At 43.0% G+C, this 25,211-nt stretch overlaps 1 protein-coding gene across 1 annotated transcript in view; it reads left to right on the top strand.

The window, feature by feature from the left end:
• The first annotated feature begins 1,965 nt into the window (after positions 1 to 1,965).
• LOC137336144 (transcription factor E2F3-like) overlaps positions 1,966 to 25,211 on the top strand; it is a 45,445-nt gene continuing 22,199 nt past the window's right edge. Inside the window, exons 1-2 of the mRNA XM_068001628.1 lie at positions 1,966 to 2,478; positions 23,252 to 23,363. Coding sequence (XP_067857729.1) covers positions 2,218 to 2,478; positions 23,252 to 23,363 — 373 coding nt within the window. The 5' untranslated portion in view covers positions 1,966 to 2,217. The remainder of the gene's footprint in view (positions 2,479 to 23,251; positions 23,364 to 25,211) is intronic.

The following is a 25,211-nucleotide window of genomic DNA, read 5'->3' as shown; positions in this document are numbered from 1 at the left end:
CAGATGAGGCCAGTGGGATAGCAAGCAAGTTCTCAAGAGACCACTCAGGAATCCTTCTTACCTAGTCCTTCCAATAAGACACCACTTAGAAGTAGTATACACACAAATTGGCATGAAACACAGTGGTGCATTATTTTTAACATGTTGCACGCATGCATTCTTTCATCATGAAGATCATGGTTGGACGTGGAGAACTTTGTTATATAGAAAGGACAAGCTTGACTGCTTTCGGAGGAAAAAAGCATTCAGTCTTGTGCCAAGAAATACAAAGAAGAGCCAGGCAGCTATAGTTAAAGTATAAAGTTCTATCTTTCTGTTTGCAGAAAGGGTCAGAAGAAGAAAAACATTGTTAATAAGTGCCTGGTGCACTGCAGGGGGTTCAAGTTTTCCCTCATCCTCTTCCTGGGGCATATCTTCCTTCAAGAATGGGTCTACCTTTCAATGGCAATATTGTGCAATTATTCTGCCATTTCCACCTGGCTCTGAATCATTGTGTAAAGCACCACCAGAATCGTGCAAACATCGGAAATGTTGTTTTAAAACCCAAAGGTCAGCTTGGTTCACTTTCTCAATGATTGAATGAATGACGTTTTACAGTTAAAAAAAACTTCTAATTTCTGATTGTGATGGAAATAAAGAAGATAATCAAATAAGAACAATCTGCAATAACAGTAAAAATATTTGCAGCACTTATCTACTTTCTTATTTAAATAAGAGATCCCACATCTGTATTAAAATGCCACTGTCTTCCTGAAAGTGGTTGGTTAATCTTTCTTTCTTTACAAGCACAGGACCCAACAAGTATATCTCGCAAGTTGCCCCACAGGATCCAAAAATCACCTGTGCCAGTTCCTGATTGCAGTGCTCCAGACAGTGCAATGGACCAATGCAGTGAGGAGATTTGGCCGCAATATCAGGAACTGGGCAGCCTGCACACGGGGATTTGGTGTCTTGAATAGCATTTTCAAATTGCAATTTATGTTTTCCCTTCACAAAAAACTTCTGCTAATCGCTTTTTCATAGAGACTGTCCCTTTTTAAAGGGAAAAATAGATCACAAAATTAACCAATTAAGCTATTTTTAATCCTGTTAAAACACTATTTTAGAAAAATAGCCTTTTTTTAGGTAGTAATTATTAAAAATTACATGAATTTTAGTTAGAAATTATTAAGAATTACATGAATTAGGTAGAAATTTAAAATATGAATTATAGATAAAAATGATTAAATTATGAAATTATTAAAAATTACACGAATTAGAGATTATTTAAAAAATATATCCTATGTAGAAATTATTTAAAATTATATGAATTTTAGGTAGAAATTATTAAAAGCATGAACTTTAGGTTGAAGCTATTAAAAACAACATGAATTAAAGGCATAAATCATCAAAAAGGTGAAGTTAAGGATATCTGAAATTTACAAAATGTGCAGAGGTTCTGGCAATGATGCTGTTGTATTTATTTCCTGCGATGGTACTTCGCCATCTAGTGGCTTGGTCAACGCGAACCACTGACGTTGAGGAGACTTTTTATGTTACGGTTCGATGCAGTGATCATTAAATTAAAAGTCATTAACCGGAGCAAAGGTAGGTTACTATGTTGCCCCCGCTGTTTGCTCGCAGGGCGAGCGCGTGTCCCAGGTTCTAGGGGGAAGCCCGGGGTAAAAAGGTCACAGCGGGGTGGGTGGGGGGGAAGAGAGAGAGAGAAAGGGAATCTCCTGGAACGTCGAAGCGTTCCGTGGCGCCATGGCAACAGAGAACGCCGCAACCAACGGGATTCCCCGTTCGAACAGCCCTCGGGGGGGGGGGGGGCCCGCGTCGCTGCGAGCCAATCGGAAGCCGGCGGGCTGAGATGACCCCGAACGCGCTCGACCAATGGGGAAAGGAGGGACATGCAAATGAGGTTTGAAAAAGTCGCGGGAAATCTAAGTTTCGCGGGAGGCATTACGCGCGTAAAGTGTCTCCCTTCATTCATCGTCAGCTTCCTGGAGCCATTTTCAGAGGCTTGGGCTGTTTTAAGGACTTTTAAATCCTTCGCATCTGCCCCTCCCCGCGTTCAATATCCTGCCGCGGACAAACCGGCGGCGACCGGGGTCTGACTCCTCCCGGAATCGGGGGATATTTTATTCTTTTCCGGGGAGGGCGAGTGAGTAGATTTAAAAAATAATTTAACAGGGAAGAGGTCCGAGCGGGGAGACCAGTCCAAAGTTGGAAAATATGCGGAAAGGAATCCAACCAGCTCCGGGGAGAGCCTCGGCCGGAATGGGAGGTTCGCCGGTGGCGGAGAGAGTGACGGCGACCGGGCTGTTTGCCGTTTTCGCCGGGAACGGCAGTCTACAGGAGCGGGCGGGGAAGAGCGTCGGTGTCGGCGGCCTCGGGGTCCGCGTCTTCTCGCAAGCGGCAGCCGACGGCTGCTCGACTCCTCGCGGCGCGGCGAGCAGGACGGGACTGGCGCCGGCTACTCCTGGAAGGACTCCGGTAAATGAGGTTCATTCTCCCCTCGCCCCCTTTTCCTCGGTGGACGGGGAGAGGGGGGGGGGTAAAGGAGGGAGTGGAGTGGACTGGGGAGAAGGGGAGGGATTGGGAGGGTGAAGGGGTTGAAGGTGGGGGTAAAGGGTGGAGTGGATGGGGGTAAAGGGGAGGGGGGAGAAGTGGACGGGGTAAAGGGAGACGGGGAGAGGGGGTAAAGGGTGGAGTGGATGGGGGTAAAGGGGAGGGGGAGAAGTGGACGGGGTAAAGGGAGAGGGGGTAAAGGAGGGAGTGGACGGGGGGAGGGGGTAATGGGGCTCAAGGTGGAGTGGACTTGGGGGAGAAAGGGACGGGGAGAGGGGTTAAAGGGTGGAGTGGACAGGGAGGGGGTAAAGGGTGGAGTGGGGGGGGGGGGGGTTGAAGGTGGAGTGGACCCGGGGGAGACATCAATGTCCTTCCTGGCTCTATCTCCTGGGAGCTGTAGCCCCGCAGTGGATACTTTAATAAATGTATCAATTGAGGGAGTGCGCGGGTCAAGGTATCGGCTTCAATCGGCGCCTCTTTAACCCCCGGGCCGCGACACAGTCTCTCTCCGGATTTTATTTCCTTTCTGATTAGGGAGAGGGGAGGGGGGGGGGGGGTTACACCCCGGTTGGAGTAGGTCACGTCTGAGGAGGCCTCTGTTGATGTTGGCGCCCTCTTCCTCTCCCAGAGTGCGGGGGATCCAGACGCCCACCGGTGTGGTGGTGTTGGGGGGTTAAAAAACATGTCGCCGGCCACGGTGGTGTGGGGAAGTTAGCCGCGTGTCTCCAAGGGGCCTAGTGCCTGTGAACCGGTCCTGTGCCAGTTCAAGTGCAGGCCTTGGTTTTCATTTCTCTCCCTTCCCATTTGCCGGTTGGAGTTGTCATTTGCAGCAGCTCGGATCCTCCCGACGGTTCAACCCGGGGATCTTTTTCAAACCTTTCCTCCAGGTTACACACTGACATTGTAGTGGGGTTTTAATTTTTTGTTGCCTTTAGGAATTTATACTGCAGACAAGAGTTGTGGTGGAAAGATACGGCAAAACTGAAAGAAATTCGGGTCGTGCAGGGTTAAAGCTTTTTTCCAATTTTCTAATTGCAACACTTTTATAATAAAATGTAGTCTAGAAACGCCACGTTAATTTTGTGTCTCCCCTCCCCCCACAAACTAGTGCAAAACTAGGTATCTTTCAGCAATGCATAAGATCAGGATTTCAAAATACTAAGTTTACCAAAATATGAGTTAAGTATTAAATACTCCTGCAGCTACATGCATGATTTGCTGTATCAATTGTTGAGAGAGAGAAAAGTTAATGTAACAATGGAGTTGTCCTTTCCTTTAAAGTTCAAAAAATGTGATTATTGCATTTCGTGGTGAACATTTTGCAAAAAAAACCTATGTAATTAATGACCAACTGTATACTATGTACAAACCTTCCAAGAAATTAAGTAAAATAGTTGAGGCCTAGATGGTCTGAAAAGCCTCTGGGGGTTGAATTGGTTTAGGTATCAATTAGAAATTTTAATGTAACCCATTTTTGTTGGACTTCAAATAAGCATCTAAAATATGTACTCACTAACCCGTCAAAGCTTTGTGTTTAAAGCAATAAAGATCCTAAATTTAGCAAAGGAAGCAAGATGGAGTTTTAACTAGGGCTAGTAACACGGTGTCGTATCTTGACCTTTAAGACATCATTCTGTTGCATGCTGCAGCTTCAAACTTAAACTATTTGCCCATCTTACAGCTGACTGGGGTAGATTAAGTGTTGAATAACTGATTAAATTTTGCACTTGGGTGGCACAGTATTCCTTTAGGTTAGGGTTTGTTTTCGAATAACTAGACCTATTAAACTGTTATATTGTGTAGTCCCTTAGAATTTTAATTGCAGCTTTCCTATTAATTTGCAGCATTTTGATTAAATAGCGCTGTCTCATCTTGTCTGCAGACTGTCGGTCACTTTCTTTTTGGACTAAGTACATTCCAAGCTTCCACATTAATGGGCTTTAAAAAAATTTTTTTTAGAAGAAAGTGGATTCATAGTATATGTCTTGTCGCACAGCACTCTTGATTCCTGTGTTTGGAGAGTTTTGTTCAATTGTGTAGCACTGCACATGGAATGGAGTTAGTGTTAACTTTCTGGAAGTTGGTTGCAAGCTGAGTGTGGGGAATGTTATTTACGAGGAGTGACTAGTGGGGTTGGTGGCTTAGTGTCATGAGAGGGTGCTATGTAGTCATCAGCTTCCTACAGTCAGAAATCACAGCACAGAAGGTGGTCATTTGGCCCATTGTGCCTGTGCTGGTGGTAGCCCAACTGGATGCCCTATATCCTAGGGCTCTAAAAGAGGTGGCTGCAGAGATAGTGGATGCATTGGTTATGATCTTCCAAAATTCTCTAGATTCTGGAACAATCCCAGTGGACTGGAAGATAGCAAATGTGACCCTGCTATTCAAGAAGGGAAGGAGAAAGAAAACGGGGAACTATAGGCCAGTTAGCCTGACATTGGTTGTCGGGAAAATGCTGGAATCCATTATTAAGGAAAATCATAATATGATTAGGCAGAGTCAACATGGTTTTATGAAAGCAGGGTAGATAAAGGGGAACCAGTGGATGTGGTATATTTGGATTTTCAAAAGGCATTCGATAAGGTGCCACATAAAAGGTTGTTACACAAGGTAAGGGCTCATGGGTTTGGGGGTAATATTTTAGCATGGATAGAGACAATAAGAGATAGAAGCACGAGTAGGCCATTAACCAATCTACAACCACTAGATTGGTTAATGGACAGAAAACTGAGTAGGGATAAATGGGTCATTTTCAGGTTGGCAGGCTGTAACTAGTGGGGTGCCGCAAAGATTGGTGCTTGGGCCTCAGCTATTAACAATCTATGTTAATGGCTTAGACGAAGGGACTGAATGTGTTGTGTCCGAGTCTGCTGACGATACAAAGCTAGGTGGGAAAGTAAGCTGTGAGGAGGATGCAAAGGGATATAGACAGATTAAGTGAATGGGCAAGAAGGTGGCAGATGGCGTATAATGTGGGGAAATGTGAGGTTATTCACTTTGATAGGAAGAATAGAAAAACAATTTTTTAAATGGTGAGAAACTATTAAATGTTGGTGTTCAGAGAGACTCTGGTGTCCTCAAACAAGAAATGCAAAAAGTTAGTATGCAGGTACAACAAGCAATTAGGAAAGCAAATAGCATGTTGGCCTTTATTGCAAGGGGGTTGGAGTATAAGAGTACAGGTCTTTAGTGAGACCTCACCTGGAGTACTGCATACATTTTGGTCGTCTTATCTAAGGAAGGATATACTTGCCTTGGAGGCAGTACGATGAAGGTTCATTAGATTAATTCCTGGGGTGAGAAGGTTGTCCTCTGAGGAGAGGTTGAGTACAATGGGCCTATTCTCTCTCGAGTTTAGAAGAATGAGAGGTGATCCCACTGAAACATAAGATTCTGAGGAGACTTGACAGAGTAGATGCGGAGAGATTGTTTCCCCTGGCTAGAGAGTCCAGAACTAGGGGGCATAATCGCAGGATACAGGGTCGGCTATTCAAGACTGAGATGAGGAATTTCTTCACGCAGAGGGTTGTGAATGCTGATTCATTGAATATATTCAAGGCTGAGATGGATAGATTTTTGGACTCGAGGGGAATTTAGGGACATGGGGATCGGGCAGGAAAATGGAGTTGAGGTCAAAGATCAGTCATGATCTTATTGAATGGCGGAGCAGGTTCGAGGGGCCGTAGGGCCTACTCCTGCTCCTATTTCTTGTGTTCTTATGGAGCTGTTCACTTTAATCCTGTATATTTTTATACTTGTAAAAGAAAGGATCATTTATATAGGGCATTATCCCATCTCTTTTTAAAGAAGCACAGCAGTTTACAGCATAGAAAAAAAACATTTGGCCAATCCTGTCTGTGCTGGTTCTTTGCTAGAACAATTCCACTGCCCTGCTTTTTCCTTGCAGCCTGTCTCTTCCTCTGCCATAAATTTATTTACTCTTAAAAGGTGCAATGGTCTCTGTCTCAACTGTTCCCAGTGGCCAAGTATTCCAAGTTCTCTAAAGAGATTTCTCCTACCTCTCCTCAGTCTTAATGACAATTTTAAATTGATGACCCCTCATCACTGACTACCCAACCAGAGATAATGGTCTTTCCCTACTTGCTCTGTCAAAGCCCTTGATAATTTTAAAAATCTCCTTTTAGCCTCATCTGCTCGGACTGCAACCAGTCCCAGTATTTCAAGTGTCTCCTCGTAATTATAGTTTTTCATCTCTCGTTTCATCTTGGTAAAGCTACGCTATGCGCTCTCTTAATGGCTTAATGCCCCTTCTAGATTAGGGTGCCTAAAACTGTGCCCAATACTTTAACCATTGCATTACACAAATTCATAGGAATTGCTAGACGAAGAACGACCTCGGTCCATCCTGGTAGTTGCATGATACAATAATAATGGAGTTGTTGACTAATCATGGCAATCAATCATTATCAACTAGTCGACAATAGACCCAGACATCAGGTGAGGAAAACACACAAGTGGTGGAAAGCTTTGGGAACCAAAGGCCCAAAGTACCTGTTCTTCCTAAGCATTTAGCACATATCAAGTCTCAAATTACTCGTGTACTGTATCCCTAAAAATAATTTTCTAAAATAAATTTATCTAAGTTACGTTTGAATGAATCAACATTTACAGTTTCCACCGTCTCCCTAGGGAGGCTGTTCCATAAATTTACCACTCTCTGAAATAATGCTTACGCAGATTAGTTTTGAATTCCCTCCCTCCAAGCGCAGGCCATGTCCTCTGGTTCTACTGTTTTGAACAAAATGAAATGTCATGGCCTACATTATCTAGTCCCTTTAGAATCATAACTACTTTGTTTTTTTTATTCGTTCATGACCTGCAAGTGCAAAAGATTGGTGAGCCTCGACCATATATATGTGTGTGTGTGATGGGTGCCTCCAGAGTCCCCACCAACCTCTTAGTTTAGCGGGATAAAGTACTGTAGTGGGTGTGTGTAACTCAATGTACTGTGTAGGACCGTTTTTATCGTTATTTTCTTCGTGTTGACTGTATAATAAAACCAACATTCCAATTCAATTCAAACACCGAGTTTGTGTGTTCTCTGTGCTATTCGGCTATGTGATCCATCACCGGGTGCATCAGCATGTGTCCCGTTTTCCTGAACCCCCAATCCGTGAGGTACAAGTGTTCCTCGGCTAGACCAGGGACCAGATATCTGCACCGATCAATAGGGTGAGAACAACCCCAAAACACCCTACAGGAAATGTATTCTATGCCCCTATTTATACTGGACTTTTTAGGGATCTATGTACCTTTTTTATATTTGCACTTTTAAGGACTTGCATATTTGAACCTCCGATTCCCTGCTCCTCCGTATCCGTTGGTGTCTTTCCATCAAGGGCTTATTGGCAATCCTTGTTTTTCCTCACAAGAAGCATTACCTCTCACTTCTCCACATTAGATTGTGTCTGCCACTTGTTTGCCTATTCTGCTGTCTTTTATTGTCCTCCCAGCTGTTTGCCAAAGACCCCTACTTTGTGTCGTCAACAGGTTTCACTAGCGTGCTCCCTCGTCCACATGAGCTGTCCACCACTCAAACTGAAGTAGCTGCAGCAGTGATTCTTGGGGAACATTACTTCTAACCCTTCTCCAATTTGAGCAACGCCCATTGTTTCCTACCTGTCGGCCAACTTTCTAACCATGCTGCTCTTCCCTATGAGTCAGTGCCGCAGCTACTTTTGTCGTTCTCTTGTACCATGTTCCTAAATTTTTGTAATTAACCTTTGGTGAGACACCTTATTGGATGCCTTCTGTAAATCAACATATACTACATCTACTGCGTTGCCTTTATTTGTAGAGTCATTCACCTCAACAAACAAAAACTACTCCAGGTTGTCAAACATTACTTGCCATGCTGCTTATTTTTGGTCATCCCGTGCATCTCTACATACTTAGTAATTTGATCTCAAATTATGGATTCCAAGGATTTGCTGACGACTGACTTTGGATGGGTTTATAGTTACTTGGTTTATCCTTTCCTTCCATCGTGAACAGGGGTGTTATATTGGCTGTCCTCCAGTAGTGAACAATTGGTCAGAGCCTCTGCTTTTTCTTACACTCTCTTCCACCATCATTTATCAAAACTGCCGCAAAATATTTAATATTTGCCATACCTTCATCCGCCACAACTAGATTCTCTTCATCTCTGGGGAATTCTACACTCTTAATTGTTCTTTTGCTTTCATTCTGCTTATAAAAGCTCTTACTAATTCCACTTATAATATCTGCTGGCTTTTTAAAAATATTCTCTGCTCAGTAGAATGATTTAACATATGGCCTACTCCCACTTCTATTTCTTGTTAGATTTTTGGACACTAAGGGAATCAAGGGATATGGGGATAGGGTGGGAAAGTGTAATTGAGGTAGATAATCAGCCATGATCTTAATTGAATGATGGAGCAGGCTCAATGGGCCATATGGCCCACTCCTGCTCCAATTTCTTATGAATGCAAGTCTTTTTTTGTGTGCTTGTATTGTTATGCAGGTAAATGTGGCAACCATTTTTGCGCACAGCAAAATTCCACAGAGCATAGGAACAGGAGTAGGCTATTCAGCCCCTCGTGCCTGCTGCGCCATTTGATAAGATCATGGCTGATCTGTGATCTAGAGCAGTTGGTCTGTGTATTGGTGAGGTTATTTTGAAGGAAGACGATTGGCTTGCTCATCTTTGAATTGAGCAACACGACATTCAAAATCTACCTGAACTGGCAGACGGTACCATCATTTCCAAAAGTCCCTCAGTACGCCATTGAACTTTGGCCGAGCGTGGAGGCAAGTGCACAGCCCCAAACCTATGCATGCTCCCCAGAAGAGACCATTCACTTAGACTGACAATCTGCCAGAGGCTTGGATCTGAATGAAAGTCAACAGACTTAATGAACTTGGCCTACTCCATGCCAGAGTACTTTCTCTTGTATGACTGAGGCAGGACTATCTTGTTGCTAGATTTTAAGCCAGACTTTTAAAAGAGCTGCCGCACCCCGACATTCCACACATATCCATTGGGGGAAAAAATGTGCAGAGTACTGGGAGCCAAGATGTACATGCTACTTCCGGGGCTCTCCCATTACTCTGGCAAATTGCATTGTGTATGTAGAAATTTAAATTATGAATTAACCATTATTAGATGAAAGCAGATTCCTAGATTGGACATTAGGCTTTGGGAAATAGATGGCTTGCCCCATTGATAACTCAGTTTCCTTTCAAGTCTATTCTATGCTCCCAGCAACCGTTGGCACTAATTTTGACGTATTTATCCTTGTTGCACTATCCTTTGACTCTGCATTATTACTCCACCTGAGAACTTTTTTAAAAACCCTGTATGCTGTAGCTTTGGTGCTAATGTGTGGGCCTGAGTTCTAGTCTCATTTTGCTGGTTGGTGTCTAATGGTAGAGTGAAAACCCACTAATAGTGTCTCTGGGTTTTAGCAGCCATGCCTGTCTCTCTACTGTTATGCTGGACACTGGTGTTTCTGCTATCTCCTGGGTTTAGGCCTCAAGAGGGAGGATGTTTTCAGGTGTACTTGGCTGTCAACTCCCCTGGAAAGTTATGACCTCTGGAGACTGCTCAAACTCCATATACACACCCAACAAATTTTGGGCCAATCTGTTTGGTTTCTGATCCATGGAGATTGTGTGCAGTGTACACTTAATTACTCAAACTTGGAGTGACCCTTCCATGTTTGGAGGGTGAGCATATTTTAAACATGGCATTCTCTGAGCCAGGAACACTTTGCAAAGTTGAAATTAAATTAGCCTTCATTGGGCAACATGTATTGAGTTTACACTCCATTGAGGCTGTAGAATAAGGATCTGTTGCTTTAGAAATATACTTTAAAATGTGACGTAAGCAACAACAACTGCTTGCATTTATGTAGTGCCTTTAACATAGTAAAATGCCCCAAGACGTTTCACAGGAGTGTTATCAGACAAAATTTGACACCGAGCAACAGAGATATTAGGACAAGTGACCAAAAGCTTGGACAAAGAGAGGTTTTTGAGGAGGGAGAAGGAGAGATTTAGGGAGGGAATTCTAGAGCTTAGGGCAGAGGCAGCTGGAGGCATGGCTGTTAATGGTGGGGCTGCACAACAGGCTAGTATTGGAGGAGCACAGAAATCTTGTAGGTTGGAGGAAGTTACAGCGATCGGGAGGGACGAGGCCAAGGAGGGATTTGAACACAATAGCAGTGGGTACTAGACTTAAAAGAACTTAATGCACAACATTGGTATTCCTGAAATTGTTATTTGGATCAGTGTTTTGATAGCTGTATTTATAATATTACCTCTGAATTAATGGAGGAGAATAGAGACCACTGTGCGTAGTGTGGTTGAGGCATTCAATAATCTAAATGCTGTCTAGGAAAGGGAGGAGGGCCAGATATGTGAAAGCACAGGTTCCTTTCAAAAGAACTGTTTGCTCTTCATACTGCCTTGAAGTTTTAGATTATATCGTTAAATACTGAGGCAGCTAAAGATATTTTTAACCCACTAGATTGGATCGTTCCTTTGATGTTTTATGTGTTTATGTTAATATTTTGAAGTTGGATCAATGGCTGCAGAGTACCGTCTTTAAGACAAAAGCTGCATGTTTGTGGAAAGAGTTGTCCTTTTAGATGGGCTGCATTTTTGAGTTTAAAACTATCTGGTCACTTTTGGTTCCTTCACTTCCATTAACCTGTGTCTTGGTTTAATTATTCAGTTTCTGTTCTGAAACCAAATCGTGACCTTATGAAGGCTGCTCTTGTGACATTGCTACGAGCCAATTTTTAACACACATCTGATTTGCTCCTCTGGTTAATACAAGACCGTGTCAGAAGATGCAGCATTTTCAATTTCTGAGGGGTGTCCCTTCGCTGTAAAAACATGTTGGTCCGGCTGAATAGGTTGTGATGCTCACTGAAGGAGTTGGATACTAACGCTGGCTCAACAAAAGTGAGGGTCTCGACCCACCCTAAGATGTCAGATGGCAATAGTGGTACGGCTGAGCATTAGCAGGCTGTTTCACTTAAAAGAAAAATACTTTTCTGCGGAGTGTGTTTAAGTCCCCTTGTGTGTGCGTGCCTCTTGCATTCATAAGTTTGAAAAGATTTACACACTTGTGCAATTATTGCTTCTGCTTTACTTGGTTGTTAACTTTGATAATTTGACTCTTAACTAGAGTGGTATTAGACACCTTGGCAAATGTACTACTGCTGTGCAAAAACAGCAGCCTCCCTCATTCGTGTCTTTATTACTAGAATCTACAGCTCAAGCAGACCATCTGGTGCAACTGGTCCATGCTCCCCCAACACTAATTATTTTCTCCCCCACTCTTCCCCATTTCCCCCTATTCCCTTCTCCCTCATTTGTGCATCAAGCATCCCCTTAAATGCATCACTACTACCGGCTTCATCCACTCCATATGGTTGGAGGTTCCACATTCTCACCACTCTCTGCGTCAAGGAAGACCTCCTAAATTCTTTTCCATCTTGTATTTGTGTCCCTGTGTTCTGGACTCACCATAAGTGGAAACAGTTTCTTCACATCCACCCTATCTAACCCCCTTCATAATTTAAAGACCTCTACCAGATCTTCCCTTGCTCTTTTCTGAAGGAGAAGACCACCAACCTGCTCAATCTTTCTTGATCGTTGCATCCTCTCAACTCTGGTAATATCCTTGTAAATCTTCTCTGCACTTTCTCCAGTGCTTCAATATCCTTTTTGTAGTATGAAGACCAGTACTACACACAAGTGTAGACTAACCAAGGTTCTATATAAATTTAACATTCCTCCCTACTTCTGTATTCTCTTCCTCTAGAAATGGGCCCCTATACTTTGTTTGCAGTCTTTATGGCTGTATCAGCTTGTGTTGCTGCTTTTAGTGATTTACGTATCTGTATTCACAAATTTCTGCTCCTCTACCCCATGTAGTTTCTTACCTTCCAAGGAATAAGTGGCCTCCTTTATGCCTCCTATCAAGAAGAACCACCTCAGACTTTGCCATATTGAATTTCATTTGCCATTTATCCACTGACTATGCCAGCCTGTTTGTCTTCCTGTGTTTTGGTGCCGTCCTCTGCATTATTAGCTATGCCCTCCAATTTGTTATTATTTGTACACTTTGACACCCTACCTCCAATTTGAGTCCAGATCATTTGTGTATATGGTAAATAAGTGGTCCCAGCATGGATCCCTGGGGGGTGCTACTTTCTGCCAGTCCAAGAAACTTCCTTTAACTTCTACCCTCTGTCTTCTGTTTTATACCCATCTTTCAATTCATTCTGCTACTTGAACCTTGACTCCACACACCCTGACCATTCTCATGGTACCTTATCGAAGGCCTTCTGAAAGTCCAAGGATACCACATCCACTGCATTGCCCGTGTCTCTTTTCTGTTAATTCTTCAAAGAATTCAATAAGGTTTGTTAAACATGACCTTCCTTTTAGAAATCCGTGCTAACTTTTTATTGTAATCTGTGTTTCTTAGCTCCATTGTACCTTGATTCTATATCTGTTGAAAAATGAATGCTTTTCATTCATTGTTGAAATAAGCTGGTCAGTTAGGAATTTAGTAAATGTGTAAACTCGCTTTAGTAAGAACCTAAGCTGCACACTCAGACTTGTTTTTGTGTTGGTGGTGAGTTCCTCTGTGGAAAGGCTGAGCAGCTCCTCAAGGACTTGCTGCCACAAGGAGTAGTTGAGGCGAATAGCATACTGCATTAAGGGGAAGCTAGATAAACACATGAGGGAGAAAGGAATAGACTGTTATGCTGATAGGGTTAGATGAAGAGGGGTGGGAGGAGGCTCGGGTGGAGTATAAATACCAGCATGGACCAGTTGGGCTGAACGGCCTGGTTTCTGTGCTGTTCATTTCTATGTAATTGTTCACAGCCAAACCCAAGGTGTTGTAATCAGGGAGGGGAAAGACATGGAACCCTTTGGCTAACGGCACAGGTTGGAATTGTGCTGAAGCATTGAAAGGCTTTCTGCTTTCCTGAATATTAGTGATGTGGTGGTTGAGGGAAGGGAGTGGTTTAACTGTTCAGTTCCTCTGCTCTTTACAGTTGCATTTCAAGCTGGCAAATGCACTGGTATGACCATGTTTTCATTTATTGTTTTGCTTTGTCCTTGGAAGTATTGTTGTCTCCCAGACCTGTGCCTGTCTCGCCCACAACTTGCTGTTCGAATCTCTCCAGTCATATTTCCGTCACTCTCTCAGCACTGAAGTGACCCTAACCAAAGTCAACCTCTGTGACTGACCATGGTGAATTATCTCACCTCGACCTCCTTGATGTCTGCAACCTTTGACACAACCGCACCATTCTCCTCCAATGTCTCTTCCTATTAAGCTTGGTGGAACTGCCCCGCTTAGTTCTACTTTAACCTTTGATTGTTGCCAGAGCATCTCCAGCAATGGCCTCTCTTCCTATCCCTGCACCGTTACCTCTGGAATCCCCCAAGGATCCATCCTTGTCTTCCTCATGTACATGTTGCCCCTTGGCGACACTATCTGCAGACATGGGATCAGCTTCCATAAGTAGGCTGACAACACCCAACTCTACATCACCACCTCTCTCAAAGCCCCTCCACCTACCCTGTGCTATCAGATTGCTTGTTCAACTTCCAGTCTTAGATGAGCTGCAATTTTCTTCAGTTGAACAATGGGAAGCCAGAAGCCATTGTCTTTGGCCCCCACCCCTGCCATTGATTTCATCCCCCTCCCTGGCCACTGTCTCCAGCTAAATCAGACTGTTTGCAGCCTTGGGGTTCTATTCAACCACAAGCAGAGCTTCTAGCCCCATATCCTCTCCATCGCAAAGATCATGTACTTCTGTCTCATAAGAAATAGGAGCAGGAGTAGGCCATACGGCCCCATGATCTTGCTCTGCCATTCAATAAGGTCATGGTTGATCTTTGACCTCAACTCTACTTTCCTGCCTGATCCCCATAATCCCTAGATTCCCCTAGAATCCAAAAATCTATCTAGCTCAGCCTTGAATATACTCAATGAATCAGCATCCACAGCCCTCTGGGGTAGAGAATTCCAAAGATTCACAACCCTGAGTGAAGAAATTCCTCCTCATTTCAGTCTTAAATGGCAGACCCCATATCCTGTGATTATGCCCCTTAGTTCTAGACTCTCCAGCCAGAGGAAACAACCTGTCAGCATCTACCCTGTCAAGCCCCCTCAGGATCTTATATGTTTCAATTAGATCACCTCTCATTCTTCTAAACTCCGGACAGTATAGGCTCATTCTATTCAATCTCTCCTCACAGGACAGCCCCCTTATCCCAGGAATTAATCTAGTGAACCTTTGTTGCACTGCCTCCAAGGCAAGTATATCCTTCCTTAGGTAAGGAGACCAAAACTGTATGCAGTACTCCAGGTGTGGTCTCATCAAAGTCCTGTACAACTGTATTAAGACTCCGTACCATTGCCTACCTCTGCCTCGCCTCATCCATCTGCTATTGAAACCCTTATCCATACTTGTCACCTCCAATCTCTTGGCCGGCCTCCCATACTTTTTAAACTTCAGCTTATCCAAAGCTCTGCTGCCCATAATCTCAGTCCACACCAAGTCCCATTCGCCCATCACCCTTGTTCAGCGTTCTAGGCCCCACATTAAGAATTCCCTCCCTAAACACCTCTGCACCTCCATCTCCTCCTTTAAGGCCCTCCTTAAAACCCACCTCTGTGAACAAGCTCCTGGTCCCTCCTAATATCTCCTTCTCTGGCTCGCCACCCATTTGTTTCTCTTTAGGCCTCAGTGAAGCGCTTGGGGATGTTTTCTACATTAAAGGTGATGTATAAATGCATGGTGGTGTTTCTTCTGTTCCTCCCCCCCCTCCCCCCCCCCCCCCCCCCCCCCCCCACAGGCTGTAGCATAAGGTTAGTCGATTCTGATTTCGAAAGGAGTGTTTTAAGTGTTTGGCGTTGGCTGTTCCTGATGTGGCTGCTTTTGAGAGGACAGTAAGGTTGTTTGAGACAGTTGTTGATTCAATGCAAGCTGATTTCCTACAGCCACCATCGTCTCCTCTTTCCTCCATTCCCCTCCAAAATCCAGATCTTTAATGGTTCAGTTTGTGACACAAACTGGTTGCACCAAAACTGCCAGCCTGTTCTTCCACACTGTTTTGGCAAGCAATTGCTAGAAAGTAAAATTAGTGTAATGTGCAATCTTTTTAGGGCATCTTTTCCCTATCTGCAAGTGTTGCACACACAGTGGAATCCCTGTGTTGATCACAGTGGGCTGGGTGCAAGATGACTGTGTCTCATGACAATTGATGCTCGCCTCTGAGCAAAGTCATTTTATAATCTATCATGTTTATTTCCTGCAGACTATGTAGAAGAACTAGACACCCAGGAGCGATTACATGGCAGCAATCTCATTGAGAGATTCTAATGGGGTCCTAAATCTTCAATGCGGAGCTCAAAACAGTTCGCAATTGTCAACTAATCTCTATTCAAATGGCTGTCTTTGAATCACTCGAGTGCCCTTTAACAACTTGTGCTGTCAATTTTATGGGATGAATTTTAGTTTTCTCTGCCAGCGGTGGATGCAGACTGTTTGTGTTCCATGTTTGCTATTTGATCACATTGTACGAATAATGATTATGCCGTCAGTTCTGCACGGGTATTGTGAAATTTTATGGCCCATATGTATATTGTAAAATGTCTTTGCCCTGAATTCTGCTGTAGTTGTGTAAAGTGGAGCGCGTGTGCGTGTCTGACAATGTATTGACTGGATTTAAAGAGACAGCCTCCAAGCTAAACAGAAACACACAAAAATACTACATTATTGTCACATGGACAACAGAGCAGCCTTGGTCACCTGCATGTTTGATTTGGTCAGGACTGAAAGGAAGCTGGCTTTAATTAAAATCACATGAAGTGAATTTAGATGCCTCTGAAATTGGTGTAGAGGCTGCATTGATCTTGGGCTCCAGTTATACTGCAGTCTGTGAACTCAAATCAGTACGAGAGCCTTGTGCTTTGTAGCTTTAGTGTGCACGGTAGTCTCCTGAGTGCTCTAAACTACTCTGCATTGAAGTGGCAGTGCAACTGTACCCTTAATTGGAGTGGATTTAACCCACTCTGGCTGTGTGGAGAAAAGAAGGCACTTGCATTTATGTAATGCCGTTCACATCTTTGGAGACATTCCAAAATGTTTCAAAGCCAATGAATTATATTTGAAGTGAAGTCATTGCTGTACAATCAAGTGCTATGGCCAATTTGTGCAAAGCAGGGTCCCACTAATGGAAAAATGAGAAACCAGTCTTTCCTCCAGGATCAGTCTCCAATGCTTGAATGTCACCCCTGTGTCCAATTGATTGGATACAATACTCAAAGCGTGGTCTGAACAGAATGCTCATACAGTTTGATCACGACTCCCCCTGACTACTTATTTCCTACTGTTTTGGTAATCTAGTTCAATCTTCTTTTGCTTTGATAATTGCTGCTGTTCCATGTCAAACCCATTAAGATCCTTTCCATTTCTTCCTTAGTTAATTCAACACCATTCATGCGATACAAGATGCTAATCTTTCCTTCCAACTTGTCTATTAAATTTCATTTTCACATTATGCATACCACATGCGAACATGATTAATAGAAGTTAAGCTGAGGTATGACTGGTAGATTCTTGAACTGAAGCAAACTTTTGTTAACTTTTTTAAAATAACTGTTCGTTCCAATTTCCCCTGGTAGCATCCATGCGTCATAACTGTTGAAGAGGTTGCTTTTAGGCCTGATTTGAGGCCCACTTCCAGGCCTTTTCGAATCCTTAGATCAGCCAGAGGGGGTCATTGGTTCTCCAATTTTTTTCCCCCCTTTCTCAAAGGGGCATGGTTGAGATTGATGGCTAGCTATGTGGGTAGAAGCACTAGACAGAAATTTGCATCCCGCTGCCGATACGGCAAGCAGATGAGTTTTAACCTGCTTTGCCTCTGATGTTGGGGCCAGTCCTTCACTTGGACTTGGAGCTGCACACTGGTCTCTTCAGTGTCTGCTGCATTGGGAGCCAAGGTTGCAGTTGGCAGTAAAAGCTCACTGAGAGCTCGTACTTCCCTCCTAAAGAAATGATATCCAGACAGCTTGGCTTGAATCTTCAACAAAAGGCAGACGAGGAGTGTGTGGAGTAACGGTAATTTGTTGGGAAATAGTTAAAACATTTGCCTAGTGTAAATGTGAAATAAATGGCCGGCGGTGACCTATGTAAACTGGAACTCGAATTGCCACATATTCATTTAATTCACTAATTACTGGAACAGATTGCTGTTTAACTATATGATTGAATCAAAAGCAGTTTTTCTCTTTAGGTGTGTGGAGGGTAATTTTCAGCCACTTTTTGTTGCTGGTGCATAATCCTGGCTACAGTGAATTTTTTTATTTGGGGAATGCTGAGATTTCCCATTTTAAAAAAAAAATTGCAGTCAGAATTTTAGACTTCAGTGCAAACTCTGATGTAAATTTTGTAAAACTGTATAAACTGGGAAGGTCAGAGTTCATATTTAGGAATGCTGGATTGCCAAATACAAACCTAACTATGTATGGAGGAAAATTCAAACTTGGTAATCAAATACGTAAATTGTACTTTACTGGTCTGCCGGGGCTGCCTACACACAGGTTCTTTTGTGGTACTCACATTTTCTTTCTTCCCACCCAAAACATACACATTTTATTTTCTCTCTCCTGGTTGCCACTCTTCCCTCCTGACTGAAATTTGCAAAGGCCTGTTGTTGTTGATTTATCGAAAACAGCATCAAGACGCTTATATAAGTAGCCCAGCGTGTAGCAGAGCAATTCTTGTATTCGGATTTGTTTGTGGGGAATTTGTATGCTTTGGTCAAGTCTGCCTTATTTGTATCTAAGGGACCCCTGGCTTGTATCCCCATGAGTATTCTTTATTAAGTGTTAATTCTTCTGTTGGTGTCAACAATAGAACAAACTTTATTTAAATAGCACCTTTCATGAATTCCAGACGTCTGAAAGTGTTTCACAGCCAATAAAACGCTTTTGAAGCGTCACTGTTGTAATGTAGGAAAATGTGGCAGCCAATTTGCACACAGCAAGATCCCACAAACAGCGATGAGAGAAATGACCAGTTAATTTTTTTTTAAAATGAAGCTCTGAGGGATATATTTTGACCAGGTTTCCAGGAGAACTGCCTTGCTGTTCATTAGTGCCATGTGATCATCTACGTCCACCTGAGAGGACAGACGTGGCCTTGAATGCTACCACTGAGCCAAGTCGGACTCCCTGTAAGGAGAAGGTCCCTTAGTTAAGCTGAAGAATATCTATTCAACTGTAGCCACAATGTTGGTTAACTTTCACGTGAAGTCTTGAAGTTGAACATCTGTAAATGAGTTACATAGATTAATCTTAAGACTTTCACCAAATGTGCTGTTGACTTTGCTACAACTGGGGACTTGCTGTTTGGCCCCTGACCAGATGCCTTCCCACAAAATCCTTTATTTTTAAAAAGGAGAATTGTATGTGGCAAAGATCAGATGATGTACTGTGGCCATTGCAGAGGAGGCGGAGCCCACTCTTGCTTCAAACTCCAACACCCATTAGATCTGTTTCAGATGAAATGTTGGATAGGCCAATATATTGCAACTTTAAAACATCATCGTGGATTTATATAGCAGCATTAACATAGAAAAACAACAAAGGCATATGGGGCAAAAATACACGACTGTCAGCTGCCTTCTGAAAGGAGTTCTGGTCTTCGTGTGGAAGAAATGAGACAATGCACACTTCCATCTAGAGATAACCATGGGTTTTGGGAGGGGAAAAAAGCCTTGCATTTATATAGCGCCTTTCACAACCTCGACATCCCAAAATGCTTTACAGCCAATGAAGTACTTTTGAAATGTAGTCACTGTTTCAGTGTAGGGAAACGTGGCAGCCAATTTGCGCACAGCAAGGTCCCACAAACAGCAATGTGATAATGACCAGATATCCTGCTTAGTGATGTCGGTATCGTATCTGGAGTGGGAATTGAATCCATAACCTTTTGACTCAGAGGCTACTGCTGAGCCATGGATGACAGCAGTTGGTTTCCCACAACGTTGCCGATTGCCTATACTTAAAAGTTAATTGCATCTGCAATTCTCCTGTTTTTGAGATGTTACCACACTCGAGCTTGCAGTGTCAAGCTATCTGTTTGAGGGGAGGCAAGCAGTTGGATATTTCAAGTTTGTCCGTCAAAAGCAATTAAACCTAACTGAAGGCCAAAAGTCTGAGATCTATCTGAATGGTAAAATTAATAACTTCATTGTCTGCCAAGTGGGAAGAACTGCTTTGATCTGGGGTATTTCAGTATGCTTGGGGTAGGAAATGTGCTGCCTGTTTTTCCCAGCTCCCCTGCTTCGTGTGAGTTTCCATACTATGATGGTGAAATGGGAATCTGGAGCAAAGAAGCACTCGTGTTACTTTCATCAAGGCCTCTATGTGTAAGGTTCTGAGAATTTGAAGATTTTGGGCACTTTTAAAATTAATTTCGAGACCATTTGAAATATTGCTAGCAGATCCCTCTGGTGTTGCTTATGATGAGTCAGAGGATATGTCGAAGTGTGATGGGAAGTAAGTGTGGTGCACACAGGAAGTGTCTGTTACATGCAAAACTTCAATATATTCCAGCTGCAGCTCCAACATTTATTGCTAATTATCTGCTGTATTCCTTTAGCTTCTGTGTAAGTGTAAAGAAATTCCACTTCTAATTTTAGCCTGAATAATAGTCTGACCATGTGGTTTTCACCTTTTTGAAGCAGGCAAGAGAGCATGATGGGTAGCCCATGCAACCTGGGTATGAAACATTGCAGTGAAAAGGTTCTAAATCCTGTGGCCTACTAACGCCTGTTTACATTACTCATGAGTTGTACGTTTCTGATCGTGGAAGAAAAGGATCTACATGTGGAAACTGCACTATGCTCTAAACACAAATTAGAGCCTGAATTGTAATAGCACCCATTCTTGGAATTGAGATGTTTTGCATTTAACTTTTCCCCCCTCCAGACATGGTTTTGGAATTGAGTTCCTGTGCTCCAAAGGTTTTATGCTTTTGACATTTGAAGGTCTGCTGGTGGGATTTTTACTCTACTAAAGGGGCAATTGTTTATTTTGCCGCCTTTTGGGTAAAACAACTAATACTTGCATTTATATAGGACCATTAACATAGTTAAATGTCCCAAGGCGCTTCACAGGAGCTCAATCAGACAAAATTTGACACTGAGCCATATAAGGAAACATTAGGACTAGTGACACAAAGCTTGGTCAAAGCTTTAAGGAGTGTCTTCAAGGAGGAGAGGTTTAGGGGTGGTGGGGGGGGGGGGGGGGGGGGGGGGGTTCCAAAATTTAGGGCCTAGGCAGCTGAAGGCACAACGTCAATAGTGGAGTGATTTAAAATTGGGGATGTGCAAGAGGCCAGAATTGGAGGAACGCAGAGATCCCGGAGGGTTGTAGGGCTGGAGGAGGTTAGAGATAGGGAGGCCAAGTCCATGGAGGGATGAAAACCGGACAGGGAATGATTACTGTTTATACCACACATGCATACGTGTAGTTTTAAGTTCTCTGCCTAGTATATGTTGTATATTTGAAAAATATTGAATGCTCCATTAAGATGTATGTTCAGTTTTTTTTTAAAAAGAAACTGAGTTGAATGTCAGTTATATATAGATAGAACATTGTTTTTCTACAAATTAATTAAACTGCATTTCCAGAAATTAATCAGCAACTAAGCTGTTCTGCCATTTGGAAAAGGAAACCAATGAGAAAGACATTGAGGTGATTTATTAATGCTGGGAGACGTCATCTATAGGATTATGGAAACACATGCATCCTTAGAACCATCCCTGGCTTCGGGTTGTTATTAATGCCTGGAGGAGAAGGTCATATATTGAACAAGGTCAAGCTCACATTAGGCGAGAAATTGATCTTTGCTCTCTGTCATTCTCGCTTGTTTGCCCTTGGTCTCTTTTGTCCCCACTTCCAAACTGGCATTGAAGCTTTTTTGGGGAAGTTCTTGTTACTTTTAATCAAATTAGTATCAAGTGTGTACTTTTTGCCACGTCATTATAATCACGCTAGAAAAATCCGCTAGTTTAACATTGGCTAGAGTGCCTGATCCCAGAGGCTTCGGCTAGAAAATCGTATTATCTTGTGCTTTAATCAGTGATGGTTCTTATTCCAAAATTGAACTTGCAGGTTAAGATGTTTACAGCTAATGCAGTTGAACCCAGCTGTAATCAATCTGGGCTTGGCTAAATCTTTATTGTCATTGAAGGAGTGCAAAGATGAATTACTTACTCAGTTCCCATGAGTTTGTAATATGATAATCAGGTTGGACTGTAGGTGAGTTTAGAATACACGTACAAATTGGAATTTCAGTGCACTCCTAGAACCAGCAGTTGTGACTCTCTACCTTGTTTCATGCTCGTTGGCTTATTGTTTGGACTCCTGAATTCTAATAAATTCATCCAATTACTATCCAGTAATCCAATTGCTAAGCATTGGCACAGTTAAGTGTGACAGGAAAAATCCTGGCCATGCTCCTGATAAAGTCTCGCAAAGTACAGCTGTATGGCAGCGTGTTGGGAGTTGGGTATTGTTTGAATTTGAGAACCCAGCACCATTCAGCTTGAGTTTTATCCTCCTGCTTTTGGAAAGTAACTCAGTGAAAGCCAACATCGGAAAGTCTTGTTTAAGCTTCTCTGTCATCTTTTGAAATTATTTTCCATCTCGTGTTCTACGGTCCCGTGTTTATCTTGTGTTTCACGTTCATTCTGCAGCTGAACTAGCATGCAACCTGCTTCAAGACCTTTACTGATTCAAGTGCATGGTGACAGATTAAGGGTTGTCTCATCCTGCTTATTTTTTTTTTCCTCCTTTGCAAACACCCTCCCCTCTGATACTTTGCTTTCCTACTGTTATGGTGGACTTAACTGGACCAGCCATATAAATACTGTGGCTACGAGAGCAGGTCAGAGGCTGGGTATTCTGCGGCGAGTGACTCACCTCCTGACTCCCCAAAGCCTTTCCACCATCTACAAGGCACAAGTCAGGAGTGTGATGGAATACTCTCCACTTGCCTGGATAAGTGCAGCTCCAACAACACTCGAAGCCCGACACCATCCAAGATAAAGCAGCCCGCTTGATTGGCACCCCATCCACCACCCTAAACATTCACTCCCTTCACCACCGGCGCACTGTGGCTGCAGTGTGCACCATCCACAGGATGCACTGCAGCAACTCGCCAAGGCTTCTTCGACAGCACCTCCCAAACCCGCGACCTCTACCACCTAGAAGGACAAGGGCAGCAGGCGCATGGGAACAACACCACCTGCACGTTCCCCTCCAAGTCACACACCATCCCGACTTGGAAATATATCGCCGTTCCTTTATTGTCGCTGGGTCAAAATCCTGGAACTCCCTTCCTAACAGCACAGTGGGAGAACCGTCACCACACTGACTGCAGCGGTTCAAGAAGGCGGCTCACCACCACCTTCTCGAGGGCAATTAGGGATGGGCAATAAATGCCGGCCTCGCCAGCGACGCCCACATCCCGTGAACGAATAAAAAAAAAATAAAAAAAATTAATAAACAGATAGCAAGCTGCCTTATTGTATGTGCCACCTTTAAAGAAAATTGATGAGATGAGTTGATTAGAAGGATCATGATTTATTTTTTATTGCGCAGGCAAAGAGGAGACTGGAGTTGGAAGAAAGTGATCATCAGTACCTGGCTGCTGATGTATGTACTCCAAAAGGAAAAGGAAGGGGTGCAATGAGAAGCCCAAGTAGTCCAAAAAGTAAGTGTGATCTGATGTACATTGAGTATTCATGCTGGGACTAACTGGATAGATTACAACTCCTGGTCACGAAGTTGAGCCCACTTTTGGTGTGGTTGTACAGTTTCTAGTGGCTGCAGGAACTAAGTCAGACTATTAAAGAAAAACAGCATGTGATACAGTAATAAATTGACAAACTGGGTTTGCAATTGCTATAAACTTGACTTCACCTGTGACTAGGACATTGGCAGACTTCCTGTTTGTCTTCCTTTCTCCCCCCACCACCCCCCCCCACACAACCTCCTTATTCCCAAAACATTTTTCCATCAAACAAATTTCAGTCTTCATCATGTGGTTGGTTTTGTGTCAGTATTTTCTTCAGGCAACGATAAGAATTAAAAAGCCATTAAAGTGATTTATCTCAGTTTATAAGAGCACACCAAGCCCCTATCCGGAGGTTAATAAGTTCAAATCCAAACTTCCATTGTTATGAGCTTGCTTGCTATCATGGAGTTTCTCAAGGTTTTTGAGCTATAGACAACCACTATTGCTTTGGCCAGGGTTCAAGATTAATTTTTCATCTTGGGCAGTGACTCCCAACAAATTATTTATTGCATCCAAATTGTATTTATTTTTGGAAGCTGAAAATATGAGCTGTTGATTTAATTAAACACAGCTATAGTTTTTTTTTAACCTTTTATCTTGCTGACAATTGTACTCTAATGCACAGGGTAGCAAGTTAGGGTTAAGTATAAGTTGAAGGACAGAACATGGGTCAGGAACTCTGTGCTCCTTATCTTCCAGTTGTGTAGTTGGAATACCATCCTTTAATCTCTGGAAACTAGATGAGAATCCAAGCTTGGTTTGAAAAGTTCTTCGTTGACAGAAATTGGAAGTCACACTCTTGTTCTCACTGGTGCTGAATTCAGATTATAAAATTGTATGGTTTTTCAATGATTGGGTAGTCCTATTCCTAAATAGATGAATTAGGGTGGGTAGTGGTGATGCAGTAAATTTGTGCACTGCATGGTCCCACAAACAGCACATGAGATGAATGATCGACAGACGATTGTTGGCCAGGGCAACAGGAGAACTTGCCTCTCTTCGAATCGTGTCCTGGGATTTTTTAGGTTCACCTGAACGTGCAAATGGTGCCTTTGTTTGACAACATCTTCGAAAAACAGAAGCACTGCAACAGGATTGGCCTCTTCAGAGGAAAGGGTTAATGCCTGTGGAATTTTGCACTGTGTTTGTGCTACAGCTGACGTGGGAGGGCTTGATGCTGACAGTGTACCAGTATTCTATTTCCAGCTCTAACATCCTTTGTCCAAAATTTCCTTGGATTTCAAAAAATGTATTGAATTGTTAAAAGGAGGAAAACCAGGTTGAATTTGCTGTGTGAAATATTTTTGCTGCATCTGGGATGAGCAAAATGCAATTGAAAATGGTATAGGTAAAGGAATGATGTAAATTATTATAATTGCAGTTGGTTCTGTCAGATCACATATGTGGGCTGAGTGTCTGTTGCCTGACCTTATTTCACAGGTGACGTGTAATGCACTGACAGACGTAGGTGGACTGTCATGTCTTGCTCATTACATTTCGGTAGGACTAGCTATATTGGAGAATAATTCCCTCATTTTAAAATAAAATGTTAAAAATTGCACCTTTGGAGTGGGAGTGCATTAATTTCTGTTTCTTGTAATGTGAATTTTGTACAGGGTTTTTTTGCATTCTTTGGTTGCCCCATGCCATGCGGCATCCTCAAGGGTGACGTCTTCACCTTGCTCTAATCAATGCTCGACTGCACCAGTGCTGATGTGTGTTTAGAAAATGGGGGTTGTTTTTGGGCAATAATCTCATCCCGGC

This window comes from Heptranchias perlo, chromosome 2 (genome assembly GCF_035084215.1).
Source record: "Heptranchias perlo isolate sHepPer1 chromosome 2, sHepPer1.hap1, whole genome shotgun sequence".
Lineage (NCBI taxonomy): Eukaryota > Metazoa > Chordata > Chondrichthyes > Hexanchiformes > Hexanchidae > Heptranchias > Heptranchias perlo.
This window is presented reverse-complemented; position numbering and strand designations above follow the sequence as displayed.